A 14,608-nucleotide genomic window follows, 5' to 3' on the forward strand; every position below is an offset into this window, starting at 1 on the left:
ATTGTTTAACTTAACCCTGGTTCGATAGTGAGTTGTTTAATATGTTCGAGTAGCTATCCAACTCTTTGTTTACACGCTCTTTTTTGCATGTTTTGAAACAACACGGTTCACCAATATATTTTTTTTGCACGAATTTTTTGCTCTGTCGCGAATCCAAAAAAAAACAACAGTTTTTTTCAATACTATTTTTGACAGTGCCTCACGGAAACTTATGTGCGCAGAAGCAAAATACAATTGAGGGAACGCTGTAATCAGAAGTCAATCGGCTTAAGCCGATACATGTGCTACTGTCATGTGTTATGTAGGGTATGGAATTTCAATTTAAATTTTTATATGTGTCCTGTAATTAAAATAATTTTATTCTATTTTCATTAAATGCAATATGGATTTCATTATAATTTTTTTTGCACGGTTTTCTGGGAAAATAATATTTCCTCAAATTTACCGTAAGTTGCATATATTTTTTACACGATTTTTTTGCACGGGTTCCTAAAGAAGGCATCTCCGTATAAAAAAAAGAGTTGAATGTATTCACATTAACTTTCCACTCAGCAATTTGCATAACATGTGATCTTAACCTCTATCATTGATGACAATTAGGCAACCACATCAGAAAGGGCTTTATTTTCCTTCGCAGATCCTTTACGTTCTACTAAATCACCAAAAAAAAGCAAGGAAGCTCCCTTCTTATGTGCGCTCACCCTGTCAAGGCTTTCGTGGAATTTCGTCTCCGAATTAAGCTCCTTTCATTCGGCGTTATGTTGAAATATATATACTAACTAAGTTCACTTGGTGTTTCTCTCTCCGAAGAAACCGATTCAAATATTCCGCAATTTCAAAAAATTTGTTTAAAATAGTACTCATAGGAACAGAGTTAAGCCATTAATATTGTTAAAATAACTGTTCAGTCAAGACTTTGGTGGATTTCACTTTGTGACTGAAGCTCACTTCATTTGACATTATGTCGAAAATATCTGCAAATTACCTTCATTGTGAGTGTGCCTTTCTCTACAAAGAAGAACACAGGCAGTCCACAATTTTAAAATATTAATATCATTAAGATAGCTTTTCAGTTTGCCAGGATAACGGTTATGTTCTAAATAAGGACTTTTATTGGATATGTAGATGTGTGGATAATAAGTTTATTTGAATTTTTTCATACGAATGCTATCGCTATCGGGAGGTATTTGAAAGGGGAATAGCATCTTTCATAATATTCCGATTCCATTCTGTAACCGTTGCCTGGTAAAATTATTGCTAACTTCGCGAACGTGTTGTCATTTAATGTTTATAAAAATCAGCTGAATATAAAAAATTTCATTCACTTCAACATAAGTAATTCAGTGTATGAAAGTCTTTTGAAATGAATAGTTTGAGTATTCATCAAGGTTATGTGTCTCCGCTTAGCACTCGCTATGCTAGCAAGGATATGCAATATTTGTTTAGCGATCAGCATAAATTCTCCACATGGAGACAATTATGGATATGGCTGGCCCAAGCTGAAAGGGTATTTATTGCAATAAATCATTTGTTGGTTTCCGTAAATAAGTGTCCAATTGTAACAGTCATTAGGTTTAGATATCAGTGAGGAGCAAATTGTTGAAATGAAAGCTCACATGGAAGATGTGAATTTTAAGGCAGCGGCGGACGAAGAGCGTCTCACACGTCACGATGTGATGGCTCACGTTCATGTGTTCGCCAAGCAATGCCCTAAGGCGGCTCCCATTATACATTTAGGTGCTACGTCATGTTATGTCGGGGACAATACGGATTTGCTAATTTTGCGTGCTGCTTTGGATATGTTATTGCCACGTGTTGCTACAGTAATATATTGCTTGAAAGAGTTTGCCATGAAGTACAAAGACCAGCCCACTTTAGGTTATACCCATTTGCAACCAGCTCAATTGACCACGGTCGGTAAACGTGCATGTCTGTGGATTCAAGATCTGCTGATGGATGAGCGCGCTTTGCGCCGTTGCCGCGATGATTTGCGATTTAGAGGGGTTAAAGGTACCACGGGAACGCAAGCATCGTTTTTACAGTTGTTTAACGGCGATGGTACAAAAGTAAAACAATTGGATATGTTAGTTACCAAGTTGGCAGGTTTTACGAAAACTTATCCTGTGACGGGCCAAACATATTCGCGAAAAGTAGATGTGGAAATAATGGCTGCCTTAGCCAGTCTGGGAACAAGCATTCATAAAATGTGCTCCGATATTAGAATATTGGCTTCAAATAAAGAATTAGAGGAGCCATTTGAAACCACTCAAATTGGATCTTCTGCCATGCCGTACAAACGCAATCCTATGCGCTCTGAACGGTGTTGTTCGTTAGCGCGCCATTTGGTTAGCTTGTATATGAACGCGGCTAATACGCATTGCACGCAATGGCTAGAACGAACTCTAGATGATTCGGCTAACCGTCGTCTTACTCTCTCGGAGGGATTTCTGGCTGCCGATGCAGCGTTACTGACACTGCTTAATGTTTCTCAAGGTCTTGTGGTCTATCCGAAGGTAATTGAACGCCATATTGGTGCAGAATTACCCTTCATGTCGGCTGAAAATATTATTATGGCAATGGTAAAGAAAGGTGAAGACCGTCAAGAATGTCACGAGAAAATTCGTGTACTTTCTCAAGAGGCGGCCGCTCAGGTTAAACAACACGGGAAGGACAACGATTTAGTACAACGCGTGCGAAATGATTCTTATTTCAAACCTATTTTAAATGAATTGGATAAGATATTGGACGCCCGGACATTCACTGGTCGAGCCAGTAGTCAAGTAGAGGAATTCATCAATGAGGAGGTTGATTGCATTTTAGAGCGTTACAGAGAAACTATAAACAACATTCAAAGTGTTCAGCTCAATATATAAAAGAGCGAAAATGTAATTTGATTATTGAGATAATGTTGCCTTTTTACATTTTGTAAGAACTAAAGTTTGCTTTTCTTTCATTTTTTTTTGCTTTAAATAAAATCCAATATGAAAACAGGATCTCTTTCTATCTATTTATTTGTTTATTATGCATCGTATAGCAACAACAAAATATTTCAAGCAGCGCCTGTTATCAAATTCTGTAAATTGTAACAAAAAAATAGCACAGAAAAGTATTCAACTCACACTTGTAAACATGTTACTTATCAATTTCATTGAGATCCGGGGTTATCATATATGTGATAATATTGAAGAAATACAAACCAACAGTGGCAGACAATAGATTATAAATAAAAATGCAATCGATCGGATCGGGGCAAAATGAAAAATGAATGACATTCATTAAGCGTATTCGCATACATATCAGGCAGCTTCTACCCCCGTTGAATGGAAATTAAATTTGCTTTATGGTCTTTATTCAAAAGCTTATAAAAAATAAGTTGACACATCACGATTCGAGTTCATGTTTGTCGTATTTGCTCCATATGCACCAACATGCATAACTAATTTGCTTTTTATTCTTTGTTTACCAACGTACCACACAACCAACTCTCTGTTCGACGTTGCTTAGCAATTTTAAAACCCATTGTAAACAAAGGTTATATCGATAGACTGGCTTATTTATCTCACCAAGCTAACACCGATATGTCTGGCTTACACTAAGCAGTACGGTGTACGGTGTGTAAATAATTTTTAAGCTTGTATTTGTTCAGTAACTTCAATAGCTACTAGATATGGTAAAAATAGTTCGATAGGATTTTAATATTAACGAGAAAAAAAAATGCATCAAACTTGTACACATGTGCACAAGCATAAATATGCGGTTATAAGCGTAAGTGCATAAGAAGTAAGTTTTTTTCCTGCCTAAGATAATATGCATTCCCCTATGAAAACTTGGCCATCTGTCCTATCATTTAGTGACCTATTTACATGCAAACCATTCCCGTATGAAGTGTGGCTTGGTAGCGGGGAGAAAAATATTATATAACATCGAAACAATATTTCGTGATCTAAAAAATATTGAGCGTAGTAATAATAAAAATAAGGTTAACTACTACCAAGCCAGCAAGAGTATAAACAAAAAATGAAATGATTATTGGGTTATATGCTCGCGTTTCTTTTTTTCTTTACATTTGGCAAATTCTTTCGTAAACTTTAGAATATATCTGCGAATTTAAGCATCTTAGCGTAGAGTCAGAGTAAGTTCATTTCCATGCCTTTAGGCATTCGTGTCTTTTGCGTTGTTTTAAAATGATTTTTGTATTCAAATAACCTATTGAGGAATGCTTAGCTTATAAAAGATAATAAAATTATGGGAAAATAATAAAAAAATTATTTAAACATTGCAAGAACTTAACAAATCCTTGACGTATAACATGCGAGCAGTTGCTTTTTTGTTATTTACACTTTATTAACAAATACAATTAAAGCCAACTATGGAAAGTGTTTGTCTATAGGTAAAGTACAGTAGGTAAACACCAAAGCCATAATTCATGGCAACATTCTTGTAAGAAGCAATATATGTTTGCGTTAACACAAACTAACCCAAATAAATCCTTCTAAGACCTTCTACAGGTGTGTTGCAATGAGTTATACACGGAATGGCGAATTCTCAAGCGATGAGAACTACAGCCGATAGCGCGATAAAATATGGAGTGCTTATGCCCAATAGGAACTTGTACCTTAATACGTACAGATAATAAAGAAAGTCAAAAAATATTGAGCCTAATAATGACTATATTCGTGCTTTGTTGTCGATGTGATTCTATATAGCTGAGTGAAAATTCGAGTTCGTGTTGGAATTCGAACGTCTGAAATGTGGACTATATGGATTTTTAAAACATATTAGAAAAACGTGTAAGCTTTGAGGGAAAGTTACAATTGCATCCATCCCTGTGAATATTTTGAATACTTAGCAGTAGGAGTATATTAAGTGCGGACATATGTGATGCCTAGAAGAATTTAAGATAAATCCAATTTATTAAATCTGTTTTTCTTGTTTGTGTACGTTCAACCTTCAGATCTCAATTTTGGAGATAGTTGAGATTGAACGACGAACGCTATCGGTGCGGACTGGACCACTTTTTTGATCACTTTCCAAATAATGCTTTGTTTTGAAAAGTCGTTACATGTATAACTGACATGTTGGACCGTGTTTCACTATAGTGTTTTTGTTAGTTATGTTATTGAAAATGTGAACTTTCAGGCGACTCGAATAAATATTTTATCCAAATGTTAGATCGATGTCTCTTGCAAGGCTTTATAGCGGACATTTTCAAAATGGTTTTATAAGACCTTTCCATTCTCTTAACTTTCCCAAATGGTTCGCAGCATTGATTAATTGAGAAGATTTCCTTATTGATGTCGATAACAAAAGTGCTGAGCAAACAAAAACGAGGGAATTTCTCGCTATTTACGAAAATCTTTTAAAACCTGCGATACGTAACCATCTCGTTCAATATTCGTTGTCACGAAGAGAAGGGTGATATTAATATACCATCGTATTTGGAGTTTTTGTCATTAAATTCAACTTTAATTGCTTATCAGAGCAAATCCTAAAATGTCGCCGAACCGAAATTAAAGGTACACATAATCTTCATTTCTTTGTTTTTTGCTTTATTAAGATTTTTCACATAATTACAGATCTACGATATAATAAAATAATTGCAAAAGCATATATGCACACAGGCATGTTTGCATCGCCATGATACTAACATATATACAGTGCAGAGATTTGCATTTGCAGACATACGTGAAATACGAATGTCACCATAAATCTCGTCAAATGCCGGAGGTGCAAAATAGGCGGATGTGAATGGATAAAATATAAATATCAAGTAGTTTGTTTGCTTTTCCCCATTTCATTTCAAGAAATGGTTTCAATTATTTCAGCAATAATTATGTGCGGTGCACACAGGCGCTAAGAAAAGTTTTCATGATGAACAAAAGTTTTAACATGAAATGTTCACCGGATGACTACATCTCAGCGAATATATCGCTTTTTTTTATTATAGACGATAAAGTTCTCGCCCTAATGTCTCTCTTATCATTCAAGTAATATTTTCGTAGCGGGATACTTGCGCATGCGTTTTTAGTTTATAGCTAAAGACAACAATACTTATGAATAAACATTCGCGTTGGCATAAAAACGACCCTCCCGGGTGGTCAATGCTTCTATCACCTCATTTCAATAGTTTTGCGCTCGACGATACCAAACCGGGAATCGCCTTATGGTGAAGGGGCTTTCTTCTGCACAATCTCACATAAATTTTGGGAGCCCGTAACGAAAACACTCAAAGAAGCAGCAAAGACTTAAAGGAATTTTTCGAAAAAACATAAAAGTAACAATAAACATAAATTAATTTCTTTTATATTAAATAATATATGAATGTGATCATCGTCTTCTGTATCAGCAATAAATAGCGCAGGCAAAGCCTGCAGATGTATAATTCTGAACGAATTCTACCAATTTTGACCGATTTGGAATTCTACTTGATATAGTCATGTCCGTCTGTCCGTCTGTCCGCCCGTCCGTGCCATTACAATTACAATGCAAACAACATTGGAAGTTTTTGCCCATTGGAAAGGAATTTAATCCGTTCACCAATACCCCAAAAAAACAAAAATAAAAAAGGACTAAAGTGATGGGATCTAAAATGTAAGAAATCTCAAGACATTTTTGATTTAAAGTTAAAAAGTCAATGGTGAAAATCGTCTTCTTCATTGGGTGGAATGGGTCTTTGCTTCCTTATTTATGTACTTCTGATAATAAAATAAAGTTTATGAATGAATCTGTTTTTCCTTAATAAATGAAAGATAATGAAAACTGTTGTTGTTGCCTGTACAAATTGAAAATAACAAACGTTAAAATGCCTGATTTTTAAACCGCTTTACCGCTTAAGCTAACATTTTTCGCGCACTTATCAAGCAATTACTACTATGTGGATGTACATCTACTGTTAAAGTAGTTGGTTAGGCGCGAATATGTTTTGCAAAACATGTTTAGCATGTTCAGCAGCGTAATAATAACATAAAGAGAGGATATAAAAAAAAAAAAAATAAAAAAAAAAGTAATATTTGAATGGCAAGTTCAAAATATTGTTGTTATCACATTTCCATCTACAGGAACAAATAATAATAACATTAATGCTTTATTTGTAAATCAAAATCATCGGTAGCAACATGCTCCTGCTCAACGTTAAAGTGAGTAAAAATATCTTGCATTTATCTGATTACTTGTCCACTTGTAATTATGGGCAAGAAAACCTTCCTTTTTTTTATTGTAATTAAACATTAACTAACTTTTTATGTGTGTTGTACTATAGACAAATGAATACACATACACACAGATGCAAACACACACACGCATACATTTTTAATCAGTTTCAGGTTGCCGCCCTACATGTCCATCAACTATATTTGTCCGAGACAAAAAGCGAAAAAAAGAAAGAAAAAAAAACATTTGCTAGTTACCAGCTATACGGTAAACTTTGTTGTAATTTTTTACTTATTTGAACATTTTTTTTCTTAATATCTTTATAGCTTTGTTTTTCCTCAATGCTTTACTTATTTGAGATGCTTGTTTCTCGTCATGTTTAGTAAAACAACCTTCTCATGCCAGCTGGTTACGCCTGTAACCGGTATCTCGTCCGATAATAATAAACAAAATCATTAACGCTATTGTAATCGATCTATAGTTGATGCCATGTCGATCGATTTATCCATAACTCGTTGCATTTTGTTCGAAGCCAAATTGTCTGCAAGAGCCTTGAGCTTGATTTGAAATAATAATAATTTGTTATATAAGTATGTCTGCTTCCGAATATTTTGTTTCGATGTGCATACACATATACGCATTTAAGTAAAATTAAATTAATTGCTTTTAACATTCTATATACATGCTTTACTCTTTACTAAGCATTAAACATTAATCGATTAATTAATCTTAAGTCTTAACATTACGAAGCCAATTAAATAGTCAATTAAAATAGCAGTCCACATAACCAAATGTACATATATATATATATATATATCATAACAATCTGAGCATTTTTCATTAATAATTTCCTTCAAAAAGACAAACAACACAAAGAACCTACGGTAATATACGGATAAGGATATACTAGATTGAAAGCTTATACGAACTAAGCGGATTATTGCGGACTATGACTTTTTTCTTCTTCTTATCATTTCCATTTTTATGGAGAAATCGCAATTACTTTAATATTATATCTAAAGATATGTAAAATTTAATAAGGATAGCTTCAGCTGTCGTCCTCTCCCACAGTTTATGAGATATTCAGAATTGCAAAGACGGGCAGAAAGTTTAGCAGACGATTTGACCATGAGAAGATTTCAGTCTTCTCCTGTAATTTTTTTCATCATAAAAGCCTAACGAGATGTTAGCTGAACAAATGATTTACGAATTTATTATAAATTTTTCTTCTTCTTTTTTCTGATTGTTTTTTAGAAATTTGATGACAAATAAGGAAAAATAAATCAAGCATGCTATAGGAAGAAGACTACCTGCACCTCCCTTAGTTTTAAGGTATGTTACACAAACATATATAAGCTGTTTACAGGAACACTTAGCATAGTGATGGAGTAACAAGAGCGATTTTTACAAGAAAATCCTCATGCACCCATCTCCGAAGGATGACAGGCTAGTTGCTAATTCGGAATGTACCTAAGCTGGTTCGTTTGTCCATCTGTCCGTCTATCTGCTTTGTAATAACTGCTATAAACATTCTCTTGATCGCAAAAGTGAAGCAATGGACTTCAAATTTGTCAGAGGACATCTGTCAAAGGACACGCTTACCACACCACGTACACGAAGAACACCCCTACCTTCCTATAGGAATAGAAAATTAGTCTCTTGCTTGTTACTTATAAACTACAGCAGATAAGTATAGAAAATGTTTAAAAGATGGACCATGCCATCGTACCTGTACAAAAAGTAAAATAATTGACCATGCCTATACGATATTATAGTGTATCGAAATTTAATTTTTTTCCAATACCTAAGAAATTCTTAGCCAGGTTTAAATGCCACGTTCGTCTGTCCATCCGTCCACCCGCCCAACTGCGTAGCATCCAGGGCAAGTGAGTATGTGAGAGAATATCTATTAAATGTTCAACTATGCTTTTCTATTTATAGGATTACGGTAGTGGCCAGGTTTCGTAAGGAACTAAACCTGCTTTTGTATTAAGCAAGCTTTTCAAACGCACTTTTGTATCCTTGTTTTTTTTCTTCGTTTTTTCTGTCTTACAAATTGAATCTGAGAGTTAGTTTACCTGTATCTATAGAAGGTGGATACATATGAATAAAATGCTATAAAGCTTACACACGATTTGTATTTTAAAGTAATATTGGAATAGTTTTGAAACAAGTCTTTGCAGTGTAGTTATAAATCCTTAATTGCTTCAGGTAATAAAACATAAATTATGTTCATGCAGACATACGTGAGTACATATATGAATATTTCCTCATGTGCAAGCAGTGTTTTATTATTGTTTATTTCTTTAATTATTTTTTTTCTAATAACAATTAAGAAAATCATACTTGCATTGGAGCGAATTTCGGATACTCACCATAAACAATAAATATATGGAAAATTTCTACATTCCGGATTCGAAAGAACAATTATTCTATACTTTGTCTTCCCCCAGTCTGTCTATTCATGTTGATCAATTGAGATAAACTTGTGTGTGTTATAAAGGGAATGACGACATGAATGCACGCTCCATGCATAGTGAGACATAAAAGCAAAACAATCTCTTCCCTATTGTTTTTTTTTTTTTTTTTTTTTAATTAATTATATAACAACAAAAACTATTATAAACACTTGCGTATGCATGCGATAGAGACCTTGGCATTGAATTGAAGTGGTGGGATATATAGCACAAACATTCAGAATCTGCATAGCTATAATAAACATTCACGCGGGCCTTTCAATTTTGTAGAGTTTTTTGTTTTTTTTGGCAATCGGTAGAACTAGACAAAATTATAAGACATTCACGACTGGTATTAAAAAAGGATTTCGTTTGAAAAGTATTGCGTAATACTTTTACTAATTAAAACTGAATATATTTTATTAGTTCCTAGTAGCAATAATATTTACCACTATGTTGTTTTATTATACAGTTTAGTCGTTATCGTGCAAGGGTATATTAAGTTTGTGCGGATGTATAGAACACCCAGAATGACAGTATGATATATCCAGCCATCAGAGCGATTCTCTGTATCGTTTTGTGCTTGTCTGCCCGCTTGTCTGTCCGCTGGTCCGTCTTGTATTCTTAGGTGCACACGTGCAATGTTGGAAATACTTTGACGAAATTTCGTACATTAACGTAATTTGGTCCAAGGAAGGATGCTGTTAAAAATAGTTCAAATCGGATCACTCTCTCGACTACTTCCCATAGAACGACTTGTCTTAAAAAAGTCTTTATATTAATGTTGAAGTAGTGTAGAGTATTTAATTGTCGACGATGGTCCGTTATAATCTTTTTGCTTCTTTTTTATATAAATTTAACTAATAATAAAATATCGTATAATTAGCGGATAAAGAGAGGATGTGCCCAGTATGTGTTAATTTGTAAAAGTAGAAATATAATCGATGTTTATCAATCTGCATTTGACTTTTCCTACTTAGACCAAGCTTTGAATGAACACCACTTGCTATAGGTTAAATCGCATTGGTTTAAGGTTTCTTTCTACTTTTTTGCGGATGGATTAAATCCGATACCGATTCTACTTTGTGGACGTAAGGCAAATACTCAAAATATCACAGTTCAGGTATTTTTATTAATTTTCGACTGAGTCGACCCAGCGCCTAAACGTCGCCATGCTCTTCTTCTACGTGATGTTATCTGTACGTCCGCCTTAAGCTTATAGGTTACGCTTTAACTTCTATTCTCTCACTAAGATTTTTTTTATTATTTTTATAAAATTTTCACTTTTTATGTATAAAATATTTTAAAAAGTTTCGTTACTTTAGCACCTATGCAGACTTAAACAAATTATATAATTTGCTAGACACATGTGTGTGAGAAATTCACAATATATTTTTTCAATGGGAAAAAAATCTTCAAGACATTTTAATGTACAATGAACGAACGAACTAATGAATGAATAACGTTATGTGAAAGGTTGTACATAAATTCAAATTGGAATAAAAAAAAAATTCATTCATTCAATTGTTAGTAAATATATTTATCATTTATTGTAATTAATTAATCAAATCATAAAATCAGTCAATATTTAAAAAAAAAAACCAAGCGATAATAGTCGCAGCTGTAATAGCATTTATTATTAATAACACAATAATAAATTACCAAAATAATTTTTGTGGTTGCTGTCCATGCTAATTCGAAGCCCGCAACAGTTCGATTAATATTAAAGTCTACCCAGAAATCTATTAACAAATTAACAACTTTTCATAACAACAACAACAACAACAACAACATCAGCAATAACGGTAAAAATAACGTAAAGGTGTCATTATGAAATGCAACATTGCCTTAATTACTAATATATCACACGAACAATAAATGAAATGCATTCGCGTTCGTTCATATAACGAATTCAACGATTTCAACTATGAATGTTTGTTTGTTTATTTGTTTGTTGATATATACATGCAAACCAATGGACATACATGTAGGTGGTATAGTTTCTCTTTCTGTTGTTTTTGTTTTTATTTGTGTCCGCTGTGCGCAGTTATGATTTCGGCATGTTATAAATCTTGCAAATGTCGAACAGTCAGTCAACTAAGCTAACAACAATGGGCACGCGTTGTTAATAACATAACAAATTTAATTTACTTATTTATTGTACAGACATTAAAGTACTTTCAATTAACAAATGCGCATATGTGGACGAGTGTAAGTTAAAACATTTAAATTATACAAGTGAAAGGACAATGACTATTAGAAATATTTTGCAAAGTAAGAAAAAGTTTTTTTCTATTAAATAAAAATTAAAAAAAAAAAAAAAAGAGAAAAATTTGAAAGAGGAAAAAACCAGAAGTAATCATTATTTCATTTTTATTAGTTTTGTACGCAAAACCAAAGGATGCCATTTTGCATAAATAATTGAATTTTTCATTCGACTTGTAACGCGTATGATTTTAATTATGAAACATCTTATAAGGCAGAGAGAGAAATAGTTTCTCAATCCGCATACCATTCTGAACCGATTTAGGCAAATTCCAAGAGATTCGTTCAGACGGTTTTTGAAACTCTTCTGATTGAAACATACTGGAAAAGAAAAGTAAGGGCTATCACTTTATTCGATTTAGCTAAAAATTCGACTTCAAAAAGTTAAAAAAATTGTATTCGACTTGAGATGAATCTTTAATACATCAAGTTCTCAATACAAACAATAGTGAATAATTTATTAACCGTCAACGGGTCACTTGGTTTATGAAAACGATTTTCGTACTTTCGTTCTCTCAGCTGGCTCTGCGGAGCGCTTGCATCGGGAGATGTAGATCGATTTGTATACGATTTGTCCCATTGCAAGGAACAAAAAAAAAAGGAATAAGAGAGTATCTTGCCAAGTGTCAGGTTTCCATCTCAATTTTTGGCAGTGGTGACGGACGAACGGACAGACATGGTTAAATCTAAGCAGCATTTCACGAATATTATCAAACAAGTAAAAAGACTCTACAAGTATTCATATTAGGCATTATACGGGAAGTGATAGGAAAAGTGTTCCGCTCCGAGTCAAGTTCACTTACGTTCTTTCAAAATATGTCAATAATTGCGATTTTTAGATTGAACAGCAGAAAACAAGACGGACAGACAAACTTAATTCGATTTAGAAATTTATTTTGAATGAATGTAATAACAGATGGAACTATCTCTAGTCCATGGATTTTAAGCCAGAGAAATAAATTCTAAGGCTAAACTCTTAAATCGCTAGCATCTAGGGCTAACGGCTTTTATTAAAAACTCTACCGCACTTGAGATTCGAACCCAGGACCATTGAATTGCTAGTCGAGACTCTTTCCTACTCGGCCACTCAGGCGGATTTAATATATCCTTATATGCAAGTGATGTAGGCTACAAGAAAACAATAAATTGTATGAGCTTTTTGATGCACATGTTATACAGAAAGGCCAATGTATCAAGCTCTCACCTTCCTTACAAAAGGTAGGTATAATGATATAGGCTCAATCCGTCCACAAAGAGACTTACAATCCAGACTTGAAACCAATATTTTAAGGCGTGTCGATTATTGATATACGAAACATTGATACGGTGTCTCTTCAAGACGCTTTCTAAGTTAACTATCTCTTTTAATAGAACTATCCTTCTAATCCTTAGTTGAAAACATGCTTGCAGAGGTATCCCTTGAAACGTGCGTAGATGATAAATTTCTATCGCACACTGCTTTATTATCCTTTATAATATTCGGAAGCTTTAGCATAAGTTTTTTATTAAAAGCAACAAAACCAAGTTACCTCTGGATAATTGTTGCGACATTTCCTATATATTTGTGTATAAGAAATTCAAATTCCTCTTGAGTCTTGGCTTTCGATTTAATTACTAAATGAAATTGATAAGAATGGTGTATGAAGAGAATGGTGTTTGCAAGAGAGTGAATTTGCAAGTCAGGCAGACAGTCTTTGAAATCAATATTTTATAACACTCAAAATAGTATTAATTAATTTCAATTCTGAGATAAAACAATCTGTTGAAAGTTTGCTCCTGAGATTGTCATCATAATCATAGATGATAAAGTGATTTTAATCTTTTTGAAGATTGAAATATTAATTAAACAAAACAGCAAATGTATTCATTCGTTTATTTGAAATATTTTTGGTTTTTTTGGCTATTTCTATATAACGGTAAAATGAAAGTTATTATTCAAACTAAAAAAAAAAAAAAAAAACACAAGTTTTCATAACTTAATAAATATTCATAAATTTATTTAATTCTTTCAATTTCGTTACCATTATTATTATTGGTATTATTATTATATCATACTAAAAAAACAACTCGAATTACTCGTTATACTAATTTTTAAAATCATTCTTTTAATACAAAACGAATTTTTATTTATTTACTTTCCTAACGTTCCATCCATCCATCGAATTTAATGTACGCGAGTGCATAACAAATTTTTTTTTTTTTTTCAATTTTGGTTTACGTAATACCTTAACGAATTTGTATTTATTTGAATTTATTTGCGTCTACTTGTTTGGCGTGTGTTTTAGCCCAATCAATGTGTTTGGGAATCACAGGAATGCATGGTTGCGATATCTAAAACTAGATACACTCTTGCTTAGCCGAAGACTTCTAGCATAATCTTTCATTTGCTGTTAGCATTTTCATTCTTCCAGTTTCTTACTAAACACATGCCTCAGTAAATGCGCACCTTGCCCTCTATACTTGTTCGTCACATGAATTGTGTACTTTATAAGTCGATGCAGAAAAACCATTTGCCTAGCTAAGGAGCTGGGGAAGAAGAAGGCAAATGTCATTCATTCCATTTATACCAAGCGTTAGAGTTCTTCTAAATTATGTAAATATTCCTGTCTAGTCACAGGTTCTAAGTTGATTTGTATATGTTTCCCAACTTGACCGCTAATTTGCCCCATATTCTTGGAAGTCCTTAACGAGAGATAGAGAACAAGAAGATTTACTTGATAGACATTATAAGACGTATA

At 33.4% G+C, this 14,608-nt stretch overlaps 2 protein-coding genes across 2 annotated transcripts in view; one reads left to right on the top strand and one right to left on the bottom strand.

The window, feature by feature from the left end:
• The window catches only part of LOC119641720 (peroxidase), a 28,305-nt gene that overhangs the window by 11,634 nt on the left and 2,063 nt on the right, over positions 1-14,608 (bottom strand). The gene's annotated exons all lie outside the window — the stretch shown is intronic.
• LOC119641721 (adenylosuccinate lyase) lies at positions 1,322-3,000 on the top strand. Its single transcript, XM_038040534.1, has 2 exons — positions 1,322-1,507; positions 1,566-3,000. Exons 1-2 carry the CDS (start codon positions 1,364-1,366, stop codon positions 2,871-2,873), a joined length of 1,452 nt encoding a protein of 483 aa, XP_037896462.1. The 5' UTR covers positions 1,322-1,363; the 3' UTR covers positions 2,874-3,000.

This window comes from Glossina fuscipes, unplaced genomic scaffold (genome assembly GCF_014805625.2).
Source record: "Glossina fuscipes isolate IAEA_lab_2018 unplaced genomic scaffold, Yale_Gfus_2 174, whole genome shotgun sequence".
NCBI classification, from domain to species: domain Eukaryota; kingdom Metazoa; phylum Arthropoda; class Insecta; order Diptera; family Glossinidae; genus Glossina; species Glossina fuscipes.